Raw genomic sequence first — 22844 nt, forward strand, 5'->3', positions numbered from 1 at the left:
TAACACCCCCCCCCCCGCCCTCCCTCTCACTCGCTTTATTTTTTCTAGTTTTCGTGTTGATGAACCATGCCCTCTAGTGACCTATGTCTGGTGAGGACGACTTTCACAGGCCGTGTTTTAGTAACACTCGATTATTGTTTCTCATCCTCGATTCACCTTAGGTATGCCGTTCTCATCAGGCTGGTGGGAATGTTAGGCTTCCTTCACAAAACTATTTTTCCCACTTTATATTTATTTTTCTTCCCACCATTTTCGATAGCTTGAGTTCCTTACCTACCTGTTATGATTATGATTTAGTCATGAAGCCCCTAGTGCATGTTCATTGAGCACCTCATACATGTTCATGATGCCACTCACCCATGTTCACGAACCCCATCTCATACATATTCATGCAGAAACTCTGATATATTCATACATTCACTCGTCCAGTGAACTACAATAATGTTGCTATCTTATTTATTTAAATAAAAAATCAAATAAATAATGCATCCTACGCTCTTCATACACTAATAGGTATTAAACTGAGTTATAAAATAAAATACAAGAGTCGTTTTTGTCCCTTGGCTTAAATTAGGTGATTATTTTTTTTTAGATTTACGGCATGTACAACCTGTCCTCTCACCTAATACGTCGCATTTTAGCAATCTATCAAGCCTTTCAAACTGCAACCAATTCTTAAAAATCGGTTCGATAGGTTAGGCAAAACGGTTTCATTTTTTAGTGTCAACTCGCATCTCGATCTCATGCTAAGCTCGTTCAAGCTGCTGCAGCCCCCCCCATCCCCAAGAAGCAGTAATAAATTTTAACGTATTGTTTATTCAAAGTAGCTTTGTTTTCCTTTATATATTAACATTATATACTAAAATTTTATCTATAATTTAGCATAGGTTATTTTCTGCATATCTAATTGTATTTGGGAGGCAACATTGGTCCCCGAAGACTGACTCGAGATGGTTGCCCTTCCCATTAGAAAACCCAGTACTCGAGGAACTTCCCCTAAAGACTTTAGTCCCATTGCCCTGACAAGTTGTCTGTAAACACTTTGAACGTATGGTAAATATAAATATCGTGTGGTTCCTGGATTATCACTACTACCGCGCGCCCTCTCAATTTAACTTTCGCGTCGCAGCACGACTGAAAACAGTGGATTTAGAGGTCTACATTTGTACTGCATTTGCTGCGAATTCCTTCACTGTAGCAGTTCTTTTTGAACTGGAAAAGGCTTGATATCACCTAGAGACACAATATTTTAGCTGAACTGCATTCTTTTGCCCTTTGTTGCAGTCTCCCACTTTACCCTAAAATCTTCCTCTTAAGAAGATAAGAACAATGGTAATTGCAGAAGGCCTATTGTCCCATTCGAAGCACCTCCTATTCATAACCACCCAATCCCACTCATGGACATGTCCAACCCACGTTTGAAACAATCGAGGGACCCCACCTCCACCAGGTTACACGGTAATTGGTTCCACAAATCCACAACCCTATTACCCAACCAGTATTTACCCCAAGTCTCTCCTAAATCATAAACTTATCTAATTTATTCCCATTGCTTCGTGTTCTGTCTTGTTGATACTTTTAATACCCTATTAATATCCCTTATGTCCATTCATCCACTTGTAAACCTCTATCATGTCACCCCTAACTGTTCGCCTTTCTAGTGAATGCAATTTAAGCTTAGATAATCTCTCTTCATATGACAGGTTTCTAATTTGGGGAATTAACTTTGTCATCCTACGCTGGACACGTTCAAGTGAATTTATATCCATTTTATAGTACGGCGACCAAAGCTGAACTGCATAATCTAAATGGGGCCTAACCAGAGCAAGATATAGCATTCAACAAGGATATCGTGCATATCCTTGTTGAATGTCCCGACTTCCAGGACGAGCGTGTCTTGCTTTCCGACTGTCCCTCGCGGTCACTTGTTCCTAGATAGAATTCTTGAATCGAATACTTTTGATATCGTTCGCCCTATGCGTTTCTGTTCTCGTATTGGCATCCTTGGTGATATTTACCACACATTTTATGGTGCTACATAGCCTTCCCGGTTTGGTGCCTTCTTTTGATAATTACTTACTAGCATGGCATTTCTGCTTTGGTCAAGTTGTACTGTTGGAGTATAAAAGATATTTAATTGTTTCCCCTGTGAGGTGCCCATCAATTCTGTTGCAAGCTCTTAAGGTCAGGCTTTGTATTGTAATTTAGTTCTATAGATTGTAGTTTAAAGATATAGATCTCCAGGCGCAGATACAGAGTTCATATATATTTTATACCTTGAAGTTCAGTGTATTATCAATGTAAACACCGGGGAATTTCCCTTCTGCTCTGCTCACAATTTGGGTAATTTATTCTTATTTCTATTTGGGTGGCCTATTTCCAAACAATTTTTAACGGTTTTTCAATGTTAATTAAGTGCAAGTTTGCTAGTCGGCATATTTAGACCTTGTGTTTCTTGGTATTAAACGTCAAAATAATAGGGTTGTATCATCAGCAAATAGTTTTAGGCAAGCGTTGCATAGCATTTGGTAGGCCATTGATATGTATCAATGGCCTACCAAATGGTATTTGCATTTATTTGCACGCTTACCTAAAACTATTTGCTGATGATACAACCCTATTATTCTGACGCTTAATACCAAGAAACACAAGATCTAAATTTGAATTAGAGGTGACGAGAGAGGAGTGGACTAATATTAATTGGCATGTTGGGAAAAGTAGCATCGTTCACCGACTGGTGCCTGTCACAGAGGCAAAAAAAAAATATTTTATAGGAAGCTACAGTGAAATGTAGTTTATCAAGATTATTGCGATTAACAGTGTCAAAGACCTTAAAAAGACAATATCATGGTTTAACTAGGTAGAAGTTAAGTTGGTTGCACAGTAGTTTTTTAAATATTTGGAGTAATGCAGATAGGATTGATAATGCAAACTTAAATACTCTGGAGAGTTGTTAATCATACAATCAGGACTTGGGACCTTATGCATATCACAATATTTGAATCGCTTAGCAACCCTACAAAAAAAATCAGTAGCTAGTCATATTCAAAAGCTGTCACTAAAAATCTATCAGCGTCTCTTAAAAAGTCTAATCCAATAGCACAGTAGACTTTGATCGGAACAAATTTGAGGTTATTTATTTTAGAATAATGAACATGTACATTTGTAAAAATACGCACTTATGACTTTTCATGTTCAACTTAATGTTTCTTTTTGTTGCGATTTAATAAATCTAAAGATGCCTTGCAAATGAAAATAAAAAAAACAAGATCAATTTGATGATTTATTTAAACTCAAACAATACTTGTGTCAGACAAGACACATATGCACAATCAATAAAAAATCATTAACTGCTTACATCCTTGAAATATTTATTGCCATAACATTAAAATTGTGAAACACTTTTCCTCAGTAAAGATGGCGAATATGTCAGGGAGCTGTTCAGGGCGGGTGCGTTGGCCGGATGGTGTGGGGCTGCACTGTTCTTATTGTACTAGCGTTCTCCCAGGTATTGCAGCCCATACTAGGCTACCTGCTGCTTAGAGGACTTCAACAGATGTTTCTGCTAACCATCCTCCAACGCTGTGGGCATGTAACACTGGGGGGTGCAGCAGCAGCAGCCCCATGCCATGGCCAGCTATGAGCCTCCCACACTGTGGGCGAATATAACTGCGAATGGCCCAAATAACACCATGCCCTGTCCGGCTGCCTGCCACTCGTGGCCCGACCTTCCCAAACATGGACAAACTAACGCACCCAGCATCACTGATGCTGCAAGATTTGGCATTAAGTTGGCACTAGGTTAACATTTTATAATTGGCACTTAAGTAATACTGTCCGTATCCATATCGGGGTAAGGACGGGTCACGTGTACAACTAGTAACTACACGCGAACATAGTGACACGTGAAGAACAATGATATGTAAATCTGTGCCTAATACACAATCCCCCTGTAAAGTACGAGTAACCTCTCCTGCACTGACTAGCTGTAATGCTAACGCTGAAGATTCACCGAGATGATGAGGCGGCCCACAAGCTTGTGTTTGCAGGTGGCACTGTTGAGCTGACCTACTGCTCCGATTGCTACATCACCAGTCACCTCAGTAGTCCTCTCTTTACCTGCAGAGGCTCCAGTCTGCTAATCGGCGGCATCCCCAGCTTGGCACCCTGGCTGGCTCCCAGTACAGTGTGGCATGTCAGCCTAGGAGATCAAGGGTGCAAGAGCCAGAGGGCAGCAGATAGGGGGCCACACGAGGTCAGTGCCCAGTGCCACCTGCATTTCACCTCACTGCTGCGTGGACACACGAGTTCAGGCGTCAGAAGTAGATACCGTACAAGAAAACAGTATAAAACAACGCCGCCGTTTAGCTGAAAACAGTACTGAAAGACATATGATATTAAGTGTACACATTTCTATTGTAATACACTGCTCGACCCTGTTCAGTTTCATATAAGGCAAATACTGAGAGCAAGAGGGATGTAGTGAGCTGCAGGTCAGGTCAGGGCAGGTCAGGTGATGGGTCGGGTGTTAGGTCGAAGCGGCGGCGGTGGTGGTGCCTTGGGGTGAGGTAATGGAACTGGCCAGAGAGGAAATGGTTCAACTGAAAACCACTAGTTTCACTTGGATTAATCTTGTAGCAGTCGGTCATGAGCACACGTGATCAAAGTACATTACCTGTAGTGCAAGGACTCCTCTCTGGCCTGCACCATCACTCACACCCACATGTCCTCCGCCGTCCAGGTTATCCCGCTATTCCACGAATGGGCCTAATACAAGGAGTAACCGAAGCTAAAACAAAACGGATTTGGTTATATGCCCTGAGATTTTTTATATATATTTTTTTTTGTTTTTGCAAATCATATGTAGAAAGCAATGAACACATGGAGTGAGTCAGGATTATCTGCCAGGTGTAGCATAATTAAGGTGAGCACTATCGCTAGTAAGCCAAGGCCCTAGTACTGCATCAGTGCACACCAGGCATCACATGAGCCGCTCGGGGGCATCAGTGCCCTCCATTTGCGTCACTCTGCCTGATGGCAACTTATGACCTAACCATCTGTATAACAAATTAACAATAAGACACGTGCGCAACAGAAAGACTCATTACACTGATTCATATGCATATACAAATTAGTTAGATATTGCTATATCAACCGTCCACAGCCCTAGCAAAAATCATAAAAAAGCATATGAATGCATGGCTACTCTGTATCAAATATTTGCTATAGTGAACAGCGAGTATATGTTCTTGGTACAGCCCACCGCAGTTAACGGATGAGCTAGCCTTTACTCGCCCATGGGGTGTGTGAGCAGTGGGCGGAGGCTCCTTGTTGGGTATGGCTTTATATACCCGGGTGACGGTAGGCATGGACAAGGTGGGAGCATGAGATAATCATCCCCCACTCAGGCACACACCCACGACTCCCTAGACTGGCACAGGAACCCTGGAAGGCCACACCCACCGCGCACACTAAAGTTGCGACACCAAAACCTTGGTTTTTGTTAATGTTGTTTCTTGGTAATTTTTTTTTTATTATTCTACTGCGTCACGCTCAGTGTTAGATACTAATTTAGGTTACTTAACTGAGCAATGTAAAATTCACAGCTCCTTGATTATAATTTCTTGAAGGTATTAATTAAAAGATAGATGAGAGGGTACGCTGCGCCTGTGCACCGGGCTTGGCTGCAGCACGCGCCAGTCTCTCATGGAATGGCTGAGGCAGCGGTTGTGCGCTGCACTCACGACAGTGCCCTGGCACTTGTCGTGACTCTAGAGGGTTCTAGAGGTGTCCTATAGGGTCCTGGTGCAGCTAGTGAGACTACTGGGAGAGGGGCTGGACTCGCCCCGCCATGGTTCTCGAGAGCCACTCTTCCCTAGCCCATAACTACCCTTCTCTGCACTTCACTGACGTTTTCACTCCTGTCCATTTTATTCTTAATAAAATAAAATAAAAAATTGTCCTTTTAAAGCTATTTTAAAACGTAGGTATCAATAAAACCAAGTCATGGCATATTAGAAAAAATGGTCCAAGAAAGTTAAAAAGTTTGGACAAGTGAGTGATTTGGGAGTGGTGGTGCATTGGGGGGTCAGGGATGGGCAGAGGGTTGAGCGGCCAGGTGTGTGTGCTGCTCTTAACGGAAAGGTCTGGCAGGGACCTCTACCGATGTGAGGCAGACAAGAGGTGTGTGCAGCGCGGTCAAGTGGCAGAACACACTAACAGTTGGTCGACTTCTGGTATGGAGGGTTGGGGGGGAGGGGGTTAGGGGACTCGTAGAAACTTTACGTTCTCTAAGACTATACATTGTGGCAATACTGTACCTTAAAAAGAGTAATTAAAACGTGTTTTATCACCATATACTACAATATGATTAAAAATCAATGACATGCCATGTGAAAACAATAAATAAATGCTTGGCACACATTCGACTAGACTTGAAGCCTTACCAGCCTCTCACAACTAGACAGTACATGGGACTAAAATGTAAATGCTTACAAAGCCCTACTGATGTATAGTAATATGTCTTTTACAAAACCCTGTGGAAGCCAATGATAGCTTCATTTCATGAAGGTCAGAAGGAAGCATAAGAAAATACTTTCAATTCTAGGAAACATCTAAAGCTTCGAGATAGAAATATTAAATATTTACCGACATTTACTATCTGATGCATCCAAGAACTTGTAGATAAGATTATAAAATTCAGAGTGTATCTACAGAACAACACCTCTATGTATACATAGCAGTAGATAACTATTTCTTTGTTATTACAGTATTCTAAAACTAGAGATAAGCTCAACTATATGATTGATCAGTCATATACTGAAGGTGGAGTTTTCATAAAAATATCATTTTCAGTTAATCGACTAAAATATCAAGCCTTTTCCACGTGTTAGCCTCTATATCAAGTGATCCAGTCAAAGAGTATAAAATGGTACGCATGTATACAATACTTCAGTTATCACAGTCACATTTCTGGTTCCAGCTGGAGCATTCCGATGGTAACAATGCTTGAGCAAACGAGGTTGGCGCAGGGGGTCAGGCAAGGTGGGGAGTAGTGGCCGCCCTGGGGGATTAACTGAAAATGTTGTACACTGAGCTACACAACTTGGCAGGGGCCGACCCACAGCTCTACTTTCATCACCACCAGCTTGGCTGCTGGCCGGACCCCGCTTACACCAAGAGTATAAAGTGGTAATTGTGGTAACCTATGTCACTGACTCTGGGCACTGAGGCGCCTCCCAGCCACGCCCACCGTGGCCGACCCGCCCCTCCACCGCTCGGCTCCAGTGTGCCACCACCACCACCACCCACAGTCTTGTGTGCACTTCCTACCTCGCCACCAACACCTGGGGGCATTCATGACCACAACCACCAACAAGACTTGTACCACAGCAATTTACATTTATATAATGACCTCTTCCTAATATCTGTGCAGAAATGCATGCTCAATAAACTGAAAAATTAGGTGCTGGCAGGAGTGGTAGAGGTAGGTGGTGGTGAAGTGGTGGTGAGGGGGCGTGGTGAGCTGGTGGTATTACTGCATGCTTGGCCAGACACCCGGTGTTGTGTGGGAAGCTGGGGTGATGGTGGCCAGCTGCGATATGGGCCGCTCCGGAGGCAGGGTTTTGGCTGGGTCCAACAACACTAGAGGCTGCTCGCATCAGTGGATAGGGGCTCGCACGATGTGGTTGGGTGCAATGTATTGGTAGCCAACGCCCGCCATACCCAGTCCTGCTGTCTCCATCGCTATCCTGCAACACACACCTGCGTCACCCATCACCAAGTGATACTTTATATACCATTTCCATTATATCTCCACATAGATCAAGTACTTCACTTAAATTTGCTACAAAACTTTAATTCAGGAACATTAAGGATATTAAATTTTAAAGGAAAACTTATTATCCATCTGCGTTCAGATTATTGCCAGGTGTCTCCCAACATATTTAGCCTCTGCTTATTTGTTTTATCTGGTAAAAACATTTTTCTTTCATTTAAAATAACTGCCAAAACAATTTTTAATGCAACTGATCAGCATATTTCACTGCTAGCTTGTCAGATATGAACTGTAGCTCCTTTTAACGTGCCTTCAGTCAACCTTGTTCCTCTGTAATCATCCCATAAATTAATACCACCAGTTCAGATCCTTGATGCAAGTCTTAAAACCTGCATTTTTACTGGCCTGTAATTGTTAACATAAATTAGCATACAAAACTTCCCCAACTGATGCACTGAACAGGATTGCTGGGGACTGAGGTACAGGGAACAGGTAAAGACTGGTTAATGTTTAGTTTGCATGTCAGGATAATATATGACAAGTACTTAAAAAAAAAAAAAAAAAAAAAGTTATTGTTTCCATTGTGAAAACTTACCTGCTGGGGAAGCAAGAAGTCTCCGAAGCGTTGGATCGACGCATCGGCCCTGTTGTCAGGCATTTGTCCCCATAGTGTTACATCAGTCCAAGGTTACATGGTGGCTCCCTTCTACAAGCATCCACATACTAACAAGTACACATAAGGTACTGTATGACAGAAAATGGAAATTTATAGAAGAGGCAATTGTTGCAGAAGGGAGCCAACCAGCCAGAGGGGTGTTCAGGTGCCGGGCGCTGCCGCGTGGTGGCGGTAGTGGTGGTGGTGGTGGTGGAAAGGTGGGGATCACCACGGGGCAGGTCAGGATAGGATTGTAATGAAAGGCTTAATCTTCCTCAAACTTTACACTTGTTTAATATCTAGTGGAAGAAACATTCACATATTGAGCTTACGATTGAACACCAGTACTTCTAAGGAGACAATTAACTTATTGCAAAACTGTACATTCCATACATTATAATGAAAAAGGAAAACAGCTGAGTTTTGTACCCACATGTACTTTCTCAAGGAATTACACATTAAGTATGTAATATTTAATGCCATATCCTATAGTGACTAAACCGAGCAACTACGGCACACGTGCTCAGCACTGCAATGCTAAAATATGAGGCGGTGATCTGGTCACAGTGCCCAGCTTCCTATCTTATGCCTGGTGCCGCTTGACGGTAGGGCACCCAGCAGCTGCTCACCGACCACATCCTATGTCGACACTAACTCTTACAAGCTTGGTATTTATCTGTTGGTTCATTAGAAAATTTTCAGAAACTTTTACACAAATTGCAATTGAGAATTGTATGAATCTGAGACTGTCACCAGATGAACCATTACTGACAAACAGGAGTACCATGCACAACGTTTACAAGAAAACTCTATGAAATTGTGACAATGCAATATGCTTTCAGCTTCTGCTTGATGCCATTATAAAAAACAACAGGAAACAAAGAATCAATTGTCCTAACTGATATGTTTAGTTGAGAGGTGGCAGGCTGTCTGGGCTGGAGTGAGCCAGCTAAGACCACCATGTATAACAAGCAGCTGCTGACCTAGTGATACTGACCATCTGACACCAACACGCATGTATCCATTGCATACACACTGTAACCGAAAGTCAGAGAGTACACAGTTTCCTGCTACCAGATAGTACTTCCTTACTCTAGTCGGTGGCATGCAGCTGGGAGTATTCCTACTCAGATCTGAGATGGTGACATGCCCCAGCCCTGCTGGGTACTGCACAGGGGGCCACCAAAGCCAACATTAGCAGCAGGTGGGTTGGGCAGCCCCAGGCCAGCAGGGCGGAGGCATGCCTGTAAACAGGAAAAGCTGACCCCCTGGTTGGTGGAGAGCCACGAGGTTCATCAGGAGTGGAGGATGAGGACGCTCTGCGTCCGGAGAGGACCGGGGCCCCGTGGGAGAGGATGAGGTCTAGTAGGGTGCGAACTTGCTGCGCTTGTTCTCCTTGGGGGAGCCATTAGTGGGCTGATGGACAGAGGCTTGGGCGCGCAGCTTGGGTTGGTAGGCCTTGTTGTGCCTGTTAGCAGCCGCAATACCAGCCAGGCCCTGGGAGGAGTCGGGGGCGAGCAGGGAGGTGAGGGAGGACAGGCCCTGCAGGCCGGTCAGGGAGGACAAGGCGTTCAGGGCTTGCGGGTTCTTGAGCAGCTGGGCCAGGGGGATGGCACTGGGGCTCAGCCCTCCCGACCCGGTCGACCCGGACCCGCCCTTACTTACTTCAAGCTGCGCCTTGTGCAGTTCCATGCTGGGGGAGACAAGGGGCCGCAACGTTATCACTGGCACACTATGCCACACCACTGCCCACATGCCCACACTTGAACACTCCTCGCCACATTTATATATAATTTTCTAATGAACATCCCACAAAACTAATGCTAACACTGATCAATCTTATATTCAAAATAATTCATCATCATTAATTCTTGTGTGGTTGCCGAGAACTGTCAAATGTGGAGAGGGTGAATGTGGGCATGGTGGGCTGTGGGGAAGATGCGCGGCAGGCCCAAAGGATAAGGATCAGATAGGCCACGTTATCAGCTGATGGATGTACGAGGCTTCACACTGGATTATCATTTGGATTTTGGAATAATGGATAAGGACGTCGCCTGACAGGTTGTGGAAGCTACTACAATATAAAGAAGGGAGGCATACTGGTGTGAAGCTGTGATAGAGAACTGAACACAACCTGACAATGTGACGCCCAGAAAGGATAGTTGACATCAGGTTATGACTGGGTTGAAAGAATGAGAAAAAGCTTTAAAAGATCTTTTGAATACATAGATTTGGATATTCATGTGGTGGATATTTTGTGCTATATTTAGCTATGTTGGAAAATTGCAGATATTTAATAAAATTAGAACATAAAATACAATGGTGTTGAAAACTAGTGTTACTTTAATAGCTGTAAAGAAGAGTGAGAAGCAGAATCCATTGTTAAAATAAGTCTAGACCAGAATAAGATGAAAATGCATAACAGAACATTACATTACAGAAGACTACATAGAAGGATGCTTTTTTAAAGGCACGAGAATTAGATGAAAAGTTAGTCTGATCTGCTGACACTCGGGGAAGAACTAAAATAAGCAAAACTTTAACACAAGCAAAGAGCTATGGAAAGTTGGGACCACGAATCCATACCCTGCCAACTTATTACTATTTCTTTTAAAGTTAATACAGAAGTAAACTGAGGCAAGGTTGTGACTGGCATGATGGTAGTCCCTTAATCATTTAATCAATGACTAATGGACACAAGAGCCAATTGATAAAGTTGGTCCCATTAACCAAGAGAAGGAAGTGTTAAGCACTCCTTGCAGAAGAAATGCATGCTAAGGAGGGGTAAGGAGGAATGGCAACAGCCAGCAGAGACAACCATGACAAGGGAAGCCCAGGACATGGTCAGGGTGTGGAAGTATGACTTACCAAGAGGGTCGAGGCCAGGACTGCCTCCGGGAGAAATGGCACGTGCCCACCAACAACAGCTACAAAGCCGTAGCTAGGGGCAGGCACAGCGGTCATCACACGCCCACAACCACCACACATAATGCCCAGACACACGAACAAAAGCAACACTCATCATGGGATAATGTGTTGTTTTAAGTTAAAGAACTGCTGTAGTGGCCAATGTAGATGTAAGAATCAAGAGCATAGCAAGAGTTGAAAAATGGTTGGTAAGAGCAAGTGTGTGTGGGGCTCAGGGCAGTGTGCACCGCTAGGATCAGGACTTTCAAGGATAACAGGTAAAGGACAAAGGAGGACTTACCACGCACGAATGGAACTGCACTTAGGGCATCATCAAAATTTAAGGAACAAAAATAGCAAGACCTGAAGCCAGTCATCAAGGTAAGGAATACTGAGGTTTTGGTCAAATCGGAATTTATTAGGATCGCTTGAATGTGGAGAGAGCAGAGGCATGCAGGCCCCTGCTTGCAGCTTGTGTACGAGAACGACGGAAACGTGTACATACCTTCTGTCCTTACGAGCGCTGGGACCTCACAGTACTGTGAAAATAGACCCACACACGTCAACACAATTACCAGTGAGCGGTTGTGCCACTATGCTCCCCATGAACCAGTCATTATCAACAATAAATGAACACAAAACATTTATTCTATGGTAAATAGTTCTAATTGACATGTTCCACTTAGAGTAAGTATGGGAAAAGCACAACCCTCCACTTGGCATACAGAGTTAGCCTAATTCTCTGGATGAGTGTTACAAAGACAGAGTTAACTCGGGCAATAGATGTTTGGGTAAAGTGGAGTGACGCGAGGGCTGAGGGTTGAGAACTTGGGTTTACCTGGTGTTAATGAGGTACTGCGCAAGGGCAACCTGGTCCGCATTACCCTTGATACTGATAGTCCTGTCTTGCTTGCTTGCTTCTTCTGACCCATCATCATATTTGCTGATGGTGATCATAGCCCCAGTGATTTGCCTGCAAATAAAAATATGAGTGACTTTTTCTTGTTTGGGATGTGCAAGTATATTAAATGACACTTAAGAGATAACATCTTATGCTGAAAAGGTTTATGTTAATTTAGGTACTGACCTGATTTCAGCAATTTTGGTGCCACCCTTTCCAATGATGCATCCTATTAGTTCATTGGGCACAGTCATCTCGTGAGTCTGAGTACCAGGGCCAGAGCCTGCGGGGGTCCTCAGCTGGGACCCTGCCAAAGCTGCTAGCGCTGAAAAAAAAAAATTATTTGTCACTAATATTGTCTCAAAAATGCCAAATAGTTGTACACATAGCAAATTTATAGCTCCAATGCCTTACTGCCAAACAGGAGTTCTGTATTAGTGGGTAGCCACAACAGAAGTTTCTCCAGAATACTTTTAATAAATCTTTCACACACTAACCCCAAATTCTTTTTCCAAATATTGTTCCATTCTTCCTTACTAAAGTACTGGTCATGGTCATCTGTCTCTACCATATATATGTATACGAATTTTTGGTGTTACACGAACACATGCACCACATTGTGCTCATGGGAAATCTGATTCAGATTTACGAACACCTTTTCAAAACATACTCCATTCGTAAGTTGGGGACTGCTTGTGTTGTTCTCTTTAAACGATTCCTGAATATCCTACTAATCCTACAAACATTCCTATATGATCTGTGCTTTACAAATTGCACAGATTGCACATTTAATTCCCTAACCCTTTTCATTCATATTTCTTCATCCATCCCAAATACTTACACTATCTGCTCTTCTCACATACATACTTTCCACTGCTTGTATTGAACATTCGTCCCCTTCCATACCCTACATTTTCTTCCATTTAGATATTGGATCAATGTATTATCCCTCAGTGCTTTTTCAACTCCCATACTAACATATCTTTCTTTCATTATAATATTAACCTCTCCTACCACTCATTACTTTATTTTTCACTTTCAGTAAAGGTTATACAACCTGGGACTTGATATTCATATTGAAAAATACTGTATATTTAATATTAGAGAGTTGAAGAGAGGGAAAGTAAGCAAAATGAAGATGAAGGAATAGTCGAGAGAAAAACAACGAAATTGGTACGGCAGTATGCGACCTACCATCAGCAGTGTTGCCGGCATGAGGGTTAACACCACCACCTGGGTTGGCACCAGCTAGGCTACCCAGACCCAGTAGTCCTGCTAGTGGGGAGTTGTTGCCCAACTTGCTCATCTGGATAAAAACAATCATCATTAGGTGATAATTTGATTTTGGTGGTAAAGAATAAATTGCATGTATTGACAGGGATACCAAGAACTGATGTCACTGATTATATTTGCAATACACAATATTCACAATAAATGCGAGGCAAATTTAGATATACCCACTTAGTCATCTAATAGTTATATGAGAGCACATATTTGTTTCATGATGTAAGTAACCAACTGGTGATATATAGCACTACACTGATATACAATGAAATTAATTTATTTAGGATAAACAGTATTAAGGAAACAATTGGACTAAAGACATTAATATCTTTGGAATATATAATTTATTAGACATTAAATTTATATGGAATTACTTATTTTGAAAAATTTAAGACTGAAATAAGGATTGCATTATTGATTTGAATAAATAATAGAGTACAGTATATCTTAATCTAGCACAGGTATATAATCCCCAAGCCACCTCTGGGGGGCCCCTCCAGGTTGGAGTGTGCGGCATGGGCCGGGCGGGACAGAGAAAGTACGCGGGCAGCGCTGACTGGGTGTTGGGGGGCGCGGGCCAGACCTCTTCTTCAGAGCTTTCAGAGTTTCTTCTTACTTTCAAGTCTTTAAATATATATAAATATATTTATTTCTGAGGATGTGCAGTGGGTCGCCGCCTGATTATGGTCAAGGGAGGATGGGAAATGCACAGGTAGCACCACTCCTGACTCTAGCTAATCTTAGGGAAGGGGAGGCGAGTCCTCTCTAGCAGCTGGGTCAGGAAAGGCTTCCAGGGTGACAGTGGTCATCAGTAGGATGCACCAACATTGAGGAAGTGTTTTATGTTAGTGAGGGAAGCTGGGTAAAGGGTTGGAGCAAAGGAGAGGTTTCTAATCGTTAAAAGAATATTTGTTTGTGTAAAATCCAAAAACTAAGCAAAAAGCCATAAAAAAAAGAAAACATTTATAAATTCATAATTTAAAGTGAAGATGGCTTATAATTCAATGTGAATAAGACAATATCTTTGTTAATACAACTGACTGAAGTGCCAAACTGAAAAATATCTTAATTCATGAACGTCTCACATAGGTTACTATATTAAAAAAAAAAACATGAATTTAGAATGACTGCCTTGAAGATAATTTCACAAAACAATCCTTAATTAATGCGTACATGCAAAGATTAGTAAGATTACAAATCTTTTAATACAAATCTGACAATATACTTTCTATACGGCAAGAAGAATTTAAATTTCTTAATTACTTTGTTTCATAAACTAGCTCATAACATGAAACCTGACCTCTTTTAATACACACAGTACATCCACTCAGTCATCCAGTGATAAGTAGTAGTGTCAGAATTAAGAAATCCTAATAGTAAGTATATTTCTAATTTCCTTGTCCAACTTCATGTTTGTTTCTAATATCTGTGTCTGTGTTGATCACTCCTGAATGGGACATATAGGTTGGGGAAACACTAAAATCAAAGGGCTAAGACGATCATGCAACAGGGACAATACGGTACGGGAATGTTGAGCTGGGAGCGTCAAGCGTCAAGCGTAGGGTCGGAAAAGACCAGAAATTGTCCAGCACATCAAGGTAAGTCACAAGGCCAAAAACTTTTATATTAATTTCATTTAAACTGAAAAGGACTATTTCAAATGTCTTATTGTTATAAGTAAAGTAAAATTCTCATGTTTTAATAAACTCCAAATTTAATGGTTGAGCAAATGATTACCATTTATTACCTAGAAATTTCCCAATCATAAATTATATAAAAATAAAAAGTTAAGTTTTCTTTACTAATCTAATACATTAATATAGAACAAAGACAATCTTGTGTTGTTGAATTATTTAAATGTCTTCTATGAGGCTTTAATGATCATAAAATATAAAAAATATCACTACCGGTATCAAGTTTTATTATAAAATATAAAATATCACTACCGGTATAAGTTTTCAAGTTTGATGGGTACAGGTCGAGTCCCTTATAAGAAAAACAGTCAGTGGTGCAGAGAGAAGAGTGGGGATGATAGGGCCGTCATCAGGTGGTGTTGGTCGGTGTTGGTGGCGCAAAAGGGATCGAAGAGGCGTTGGCATGGCAGGGATGAGTGAGGAAGCCCCGCGCCCCACGACCCACCAGCAGGATCTGCTGTGCACCTGTACCACCAGGTATCTGCACCTGCCTCAACACCTAGCCCTGGCCACGCTGTCACTTACATTTCCAAGAGTAATGCTATACCGAATATATTTAAATTTTACTGTAACACTACACGAATAGCCATTTACATGCAGGATGGCAGGCAGGTATCTAAGGGCAGGTAATAAGTTAAAAGGCTAGGCCATATGGGTTAGGGCTAGGGTTATATGGGTGCATCATGCAGGATGTGATCGGGAAGCACAATGGGCAACACTAATTAGGTCTGGTCGGGTATGGAACACGTCCGGATCAGGTCGGGTCGGATGGGTGGCGAGAAGCCACGGAGAGGGTCCAACTGGGCATGGGTCACACGGGCACTCGGGCGGGACACGGCGGTGTGACTTACATCCTGCATGTGGTGGAAGTGCGGCTGTGGCATTATGCCGATATGGCCGTTCTTCAAGTGTTCGGGTGGGTGGCCTGGCGGATGGCCCGGCGGATGGCACGGGGTCGTGATCTGCAAGTGCCCCGCATGGCATGGGTGGTGGCCCGCAGGCGTTATGATGGCGCCATGGTGTGGGGGGCCTGGGGAAGGCGCCGTGGAGACGGGACATGGGGGCAGGAGGGGGCTGAGGGGGGCCGCCATGAAGGGGCCAGGGGGCCCCCCAAGTGGTGGTGGGGGAACAAAGGGAATAGTACTTACATCGGGCGCTGAGGGAACAGCGTAATTACCCTGGATAGTATAGGCCTGGCCGCCGGCTAGGATCACCGGCCCACCGGCGACCTGGGGTTTGGGGCGGTAAGGGATCGTGGCGCCTTTGGGAGGGGACTGCAAAAATAATGAGAAAATAGTTTACAAAACAAAAATAGTTATACAACTATCTTTCAAAGCTATACTGTACAAGTGATTTATAAACATTACGCATGATACAGCAAAATGTGAATACTGTACACTAATTCCCTTGCTCAATTGGTCATGTCTATAAATGATAACAGTGGTACACTTACCTCAAGCATGACGCAGCAAATATTGTAGACACACTGAGTAATAGCTTCTGAGGTGCCGGAGACAGTGACTGCACGTTCCGTTGAATTGGGCAGCATTTCAGATGCAACTTGAATGGAAGCCCCAGTCACCTCACGAATTTCTTTTATTTTGGATCCTGCTTTGCCAATGAGTGAGCCACACTGAGAGGCAGGGACAATCAACCGTAGGGTAATAGGTGGGCGCTGCTGTCCACCGCCACCGCCAGCACTGCCATTGTTCTGGTACATCTGACCCAAGAACTGAAATCACATAATTGTAATTTTTTTTTACACAAACATAATTACAGTACAAGACTGTAATTATATTGCATAGGCAACAAAATAGTTGCATAGTTTTACAAGTAAAATGCCTTTCATTCTCAATATAAACAATAGTATGAAGTCTTCAATATAAAAGTGTTCTTCCCTTTATACACAAGGAGTACATATATAGAGTGAGATATATCACTCTCAGCTATAATACTTGAATTTATTCCTCCTGATATGTCGGTATTCTATCATACACAGCCAGCATGGGTGGTAACATTAGCCCATGGATGGTGGGTATTTTGATTGGGGTGTGGCAATAAGGTTGGTTTTGAGTAGGCGTATAGTTGGTAGTGAATGAATATTAAGGCTGTATGGCAGGATCAAACCCAGGCCTCTTATTATAGATTCATCACTTTTTTTTTATTATTTACATATACTGTACAAGAGTTCTTACATTCTTGTAAAGCCACTAGCATGCACAGAGTTTCGGCAGATCCTAAACCCAAATTTTCTCAGAAATACGACCCTCCAAATTGTTAAACAACCAGGTACTCATTTACTGCTGGGTGAACAGAGGCCCAGTCACTTCTCCCCGGCCAGGATACAAACCAAGGCCAAAGTGCTTGGCAAGTGCTTTACCACTGTGCCATGGGGACTTGTATTTTTGTTATTTTCATAATGCCTAATTGGTAGTGGTTTGGTGTAGTTTTGATTTGTCAGTGTATTGATATGACATATGACTGGGATTTAAGTGGTCGTGGTGTAAGCAAGATCATACAGTTGAGGGTTTAAGTAATTAGAAATAATGTGGGTTGGGATAAGGGAAGTGGAGGTGAATAACTGGTGGTGGGGATCACAGATATAAAAGGTGTCTTGAGGGTGTGGGTGAAGGGAAATCACGGGAGAAGGATAAATGATGAGATGGTGTTTGATGAGGGGTGTTTATGAAGGGTGTTGGAGGGTTGGCAGGCTCACTGATAATTCAAAACTGTACTTCCTGCTGCCTATTTACAAAATTATAACTTGGAAAACTAAACATATATATAGGGCAATGGCAACTGTTATACAAGTGCTAGACTGTTTATGTTTCAAGTACAGAAAATGATATGGTATTTGGCATATACACAGAGAAAACTGTTGGGGATGGGGTAGGTGTCATTGTCATAAAATACAACATATTTCAGGAAAAAAGTAAAAAATTACAACATATTTGTCATTTTCAATCCCAAGGTGACTTGAAGTGTAGTTGTCTGTAAGATACACAGTACTTTATTAAAATAAGAACAGATGGAGGCAGACAGAAGCAGGTTACCAGTTTTGAATAGACAATGAATATATGGCAAGGAACAAGGTTTTACACAAAAAACAATGTCACATTATCTTTGAGCAGGTGTGATAGACAAGACTATCACCTAGGATGGGTCATCACAAGACCAGGTCATTGGAACACTGATCCCTGGAACTATCTTGACATGTATAGGATTCTTGCTCAAATTGTCTGACAGAAATAATGATTTCTGCATCAGTCTATTGTATATCTAAGAGTTAGAAATAAGAAAAAGCAAAAATATCATGCTACCCAAGAAATGTTATGTGAAAAAACACCCAGACACTGTGAGGAAAAATAGCTTACAATAAAGCTAATGCCAGTCTTTCATCAAGCGAGAGCCCCATGTAAACAGACTATGTGCTACTGAAAAGTCCCTCAAAATTACACCCCACCCACTCTGTTTACCTCGACAAATTTAAAATTCATGGGTTGCGAGTTCAGCTTCCCTGGTTGCAATGGAATGCAAAAGATCTTTCTCCAGATAAAATAGTGAAAAGTCTGGTATCAGTTCATGTTACTGAATACATGGTATTGGGTAACAAGCTTGCTTGCCATGCAGATGGAATCAATGCATGATGACCAACAACCAGGTGGCATCAAGACATCTCCACAGATAATGTTGGGACACATTGTCAACTAGTTTGGTATTAATGGAGCAAAATGCTCACCAATGATTAATATCTGGCAATAATATCCACCAACAGGTAGTCCTGTGGAAGACTATCAGTTGGGCAGCATCATGGAATTATATCCACCAGACAGATAACACCATGGAATGACATCCTAGAGAAAGTGCCAGAGCAACAAGGTTATGATATCTCTGTGATTTGTGGCCCGCTACCTGTACATCACTAGTCTACAGGGCACTGATCCCTGGAACCACCACAAGGGTTTGGTGGTTCGTCAGAAGACATTAATCAGAAAAAGTCATCACCAGAAAAGCCTTGCCTTGGGTTTTGTTGTGGGACAATATATAACTACTGAAACTGTCACAGGTAATATACACCAGCCAGGCAGCATTATGGAACGATATCCACTTCATGGTCTTTTAATACCGTTGGCTTCGTTCTCGACTCTCAACTGGGGATTCTGGTTTAATTCTCGGTGGGACAAATGGTTGGGCACATTTTCTTTCACCTAATGCCTCCGTTCACCTAGTACTAAATGGGTACCCAGAAGTTAGGCAACTGTTATGGGGCTGCACCCTGAGGAGTGTCAATTGTTCGATCTAGGAGGGGAGTTGGGGGGGGGGTTACAAGCAAGATGGAATTTGCATTATCACCATATGAAAGTATATTCACAAACATGGTCTCCAAAATTATTAGCCGATACAAGTTGTTTTGATCTGCTAGCACAAAGTACAGTAGAAAGATTTTTTTAACTGAAGTTATCATGGGCAAATAATATAGTTTGTTAGGACAGCACACACAAATAATGGTGGTTCTGTTACTCAATGCCTTATCTCTCATGACCACTGTTATCAACGAAACACTCCCAGTAACACATCAGTAATGGTATAGGCAATATAGGTAAACACATGCAAGTTAAGTCATTTTGTGTTGGACTGTGGATGCATTTGCAGTTGGGTTCTACATCGTACATGTAGTCCAGATAAATGCACGTGGCTCAGGATTTCAAATTACTATTCAAATTTACAATGGATATAATTATTTAATTAGTGAATGTTTCAGTGCAGCTTGATTCAGGATGCAGTATATTTATATCTCTAGACTGTAACAAGGATAAAACAGCTGAATACAGTATAACCAAGGTATGAAAGACTGGAAAGATATGTAGATGCCAGGGAAGCAGTGCTCGAGCAGCAACAGCAGCAGCCATCTTTGCATTCACACACTGTTTGCTCTGTCAATTTTTAATGAGTTCTGTGCCGACCCCTCTACAAGCTAGCTGCAGCGAGGCGGAGCACAGAAACGGGTAAGAGAGAGAGAGAAAAAAAAAGAGTAGATGGGCAAGTGGGATAAATGAAGGTAAAGGCAAGAAAGAAGAAAATAAACAGTGAAGGAAGTAAAATGGAAAGGCTGAATAAAAAGGAAGCAAGGAAGGAAGTTAAGAGTGAGGGAGCATGACCAAATAAAAAAATATGGCGAGAGGAAACAGTGTCAAGTTTTTAAAAGCCGCAATCGAGGTATACCAATTCCTATGCAAGGTACTAGTATATATATTTAACAATATAAACAGTGTTGGGAAATACTCTTATGAGACACCAGAAAGGAAAAGAAGGGCTAACGAGCAGAAGGGGGGGGGGGTGAGGTTGGGTGATGGGAGTGGATGCTGTGGCTAGATGGGTGAGGTGGTATGGGGGGGGGAGGGGGAGGGGAGAATAGAGAAGGGCTGTTGTTTTTGGTGAGATATAGATGAGTATGAGTGTAGGTGGAGTGGGTAAGTGTGCCAGATGAATACTGTGCAGGTTGAAGGAATATCTTCAGTTACTGTTCTGAAGTTATTACAGAACTGTAATATACTAAACTCAAAATATACTATAATATTAACCTCCAAATTATATTTATGTTCTGTTATACTGTTATACTATTAGAAGTATAATATTATACTATTATACTTCTACAATAAGACACTATATACATGTATACCATTACAGATGATCATTATGTACAATATAATAACAGAAATATGGGTCTGCTGGAACTCACAAATATTCTCTACTGACAAGAACTTAAAGCCAGTGGTTGCTAAACTCAGGGGTACCCACCTCTTCAAACTTTGCGCAGATAAGCTTGAATGCAGAAAAGATGCTGTCTGTGTTTCCAGTGACTGTGACGATCCTCTCTGGGCAAGATCCATCGCTGATGTTTATCTTCGCACCAGACTGTTGAGACAAAAAAAAGGTACATTAATTTTATTATAATTATTCAACTATATCTACATAATCATATGGTAATTGATGCATAGAAACCACAAGAAGAGTCAACTTAAGTTACAGATAACATTTCTCCTGTAAAACTTGACCAAACAGCCCTGATAGATAAATCATCATCTCTTGTCGGTGTCTGCAGTGTTGGCTACACTTTGTACTCTTCACTATTATACGACAACTGTTTATAATATCTAAAACTACTCGGTATTTTATGCTCATGCCTGTCTGCCTACCTGTGCTAAATACTAAAACTCATTGGGACAAGTGTAACATGTCCCAGATTTTTATCGATTCCAAAAACGGAGAAATCTGGCTGTATAAACATCAGAGGTCCGCGGTTGTTCAACGTCCTCCCAGCGACTATAAGAAATATTGCAGGAACAACCGTGGACATCTTCAAGAGAAAACTATACTTGTTTTCTAAAAGAAGTTCCAGACCAACCAGGCTGTAGTGGGTATATGGGCTTGCAGCCCCTAGCATTTTATATAAAAGAATTATATAAAACATCTTTCCTCTTACTACCACAATGATTGCATGTAAAACACTAGTCACAAGCAAAATCACATACAGCATACAAAATTGAAAATACCTGGTGCCAAATTAACACACACTCCAAAATATGCAACCTCATTAGAGTGCACAGGATAGCTTATAATACTATCTATTAAACCACTTGCAACCTAAGAAAAAATAAGTACTGTACTGTATAATGAAATGTATTCTGTGTGGCTCCTTAGTACTATAGCTCCCCAGTGCTTATGGCTTTGGTATCAGTGCCTCCCTAAGCATGCCAGACTAAAACTCACAGCTTGCAGGAAACCAGAATCAGAATCTGGCAATCAAAAGAAATGCATGAAACCCAGGATAACACTCAGAAAGTCAAAGATTAAATAAAACAAACTACTACTCTCAATATGAGAAAAAAACATGGCAAACAACCTTCACACCAATGGACCACTACTATGTGGTATCGGCCACCACCTTTACTCACATTAAGTCTAAAGCATCTCAGCCCCACAAAGAAACAGCTCTACAGAAAATGGCATTTCATTTCACTCAAGTTCCAATTCTGTGCTAGCTCTGTCAGTAGCTTCCCGGTATTTACTCAACAGCACTTTGGCTTTGCTTAAAGAGATCACAATAAGAAGTGAACAAAAACAGGAAAGAGTCATTCTATTGGTAAAGAGACCAGAGTTTGAGAGGAAAGGAATGGCAGCTGCATGGCACCAGCCCAAGCATGGCAAGGATGCAGGATAACTAGCAAAGAATGAATAGTAAACACCCTGCTTGACTGCCAAAACCTTCAACCAGATGGGCATAAATACAAAATGACCAAGAACCCCCACACAAGCAGCCCAGGAAAAAAAATGGAATAGGAGCACTTCAAACATGAAAAGGCAGACAGGGTACCAGTCAAGCAAGATCACGGTCAGCGGACACCACCATCCAAGCAGCAGTCAGAAAAACTGGGAAAGGATGAGCTAAGAACCTAGTGGTAGTGGACAGGGCTCCAGCAGGCTAAATTCCTATGGGATCCAACTTAGGAAGGGGTTAGTTAAGCTTGAAGCAGTCTCATCATACCTTGATTGAGTTTTGGGAGTTGTTCTACTACTCCCCAAGCCTGGCTTGGGGCCAGACTTAACTTGTGAGAGCTTGGTCCA

The 22844-nt window shown here is 42.0% G+C and overlaps 1 protein-coding gene across 8 annotated transcripts in view; it reads right to left on the bottom strand.

Moving 5' to 3' along the window:
- Positions 1 to 3270: 3270 nt before the first annotated feature.
- Positions 3271 to 22844, bottom strand: part of mub (poly(rC)-binding protein mub) — a 198786-nt gene continuing 179212 nt past the window's right edge. For 4 of the 8 annotated variants that reach the window (XM_069330671.1, XM_045747777.2, XM_069330672.1 and 1 more), the window contains 8 exons: positions 21018 to 21134; positions 16672 to 16950; positions 16070 to 16492; positions 13435 to 13546; positions 12427 to 12565; positions 12178 to 12312; positions 8373 to 10125; positions 3271 to 7751 (listed from right to left, as the gene is read on the bottom strand). In XM_069330671.1, the coding sequence (XP_069186772.1) occupies positions 9795 to 10125; positions 12178 to 12312; positions 12427 to 12565; positions 13435 to 13546; positions 16070 to 16492; positions 16672 to 16950; positions 21018 to 21134 (1536 nt within the window). In that variant the 3' untranslated portion in view covers positions 3271 to 7751; positions 8373 to 9794. Of the gene's footprint in view, positions 7765 to 8372; positions 10126 to 12177; positions 12313 to 12426; positions 12566 to 13434; positions 13547 to 16069; positions 16493 to 16671; positions 16951 to 21017; positions 21135 to 22844 lie in introns of all 8 variants that reach the window. The other 4 variants (XM_069330675.1, XM_069330673.1, XM_069330674.1 and 1 more) reach the window with 4 other exon arrangements.

The sequence above is a fragment of the Procambarus clarkii genome, chromosome 24 (assembly GCF_040958095.1).
Source record: "Procambarus clarkii isolate CNS0578487 chromosome 24, FALCON_Pclarkii_2.0, whole genome shotgun sequence".
NCBI lineage: Eukaryota > Metazoa > Arthropoda > Malacostraca > Decapoda > Cambaridae > Procambarus > Procambarus clarkii.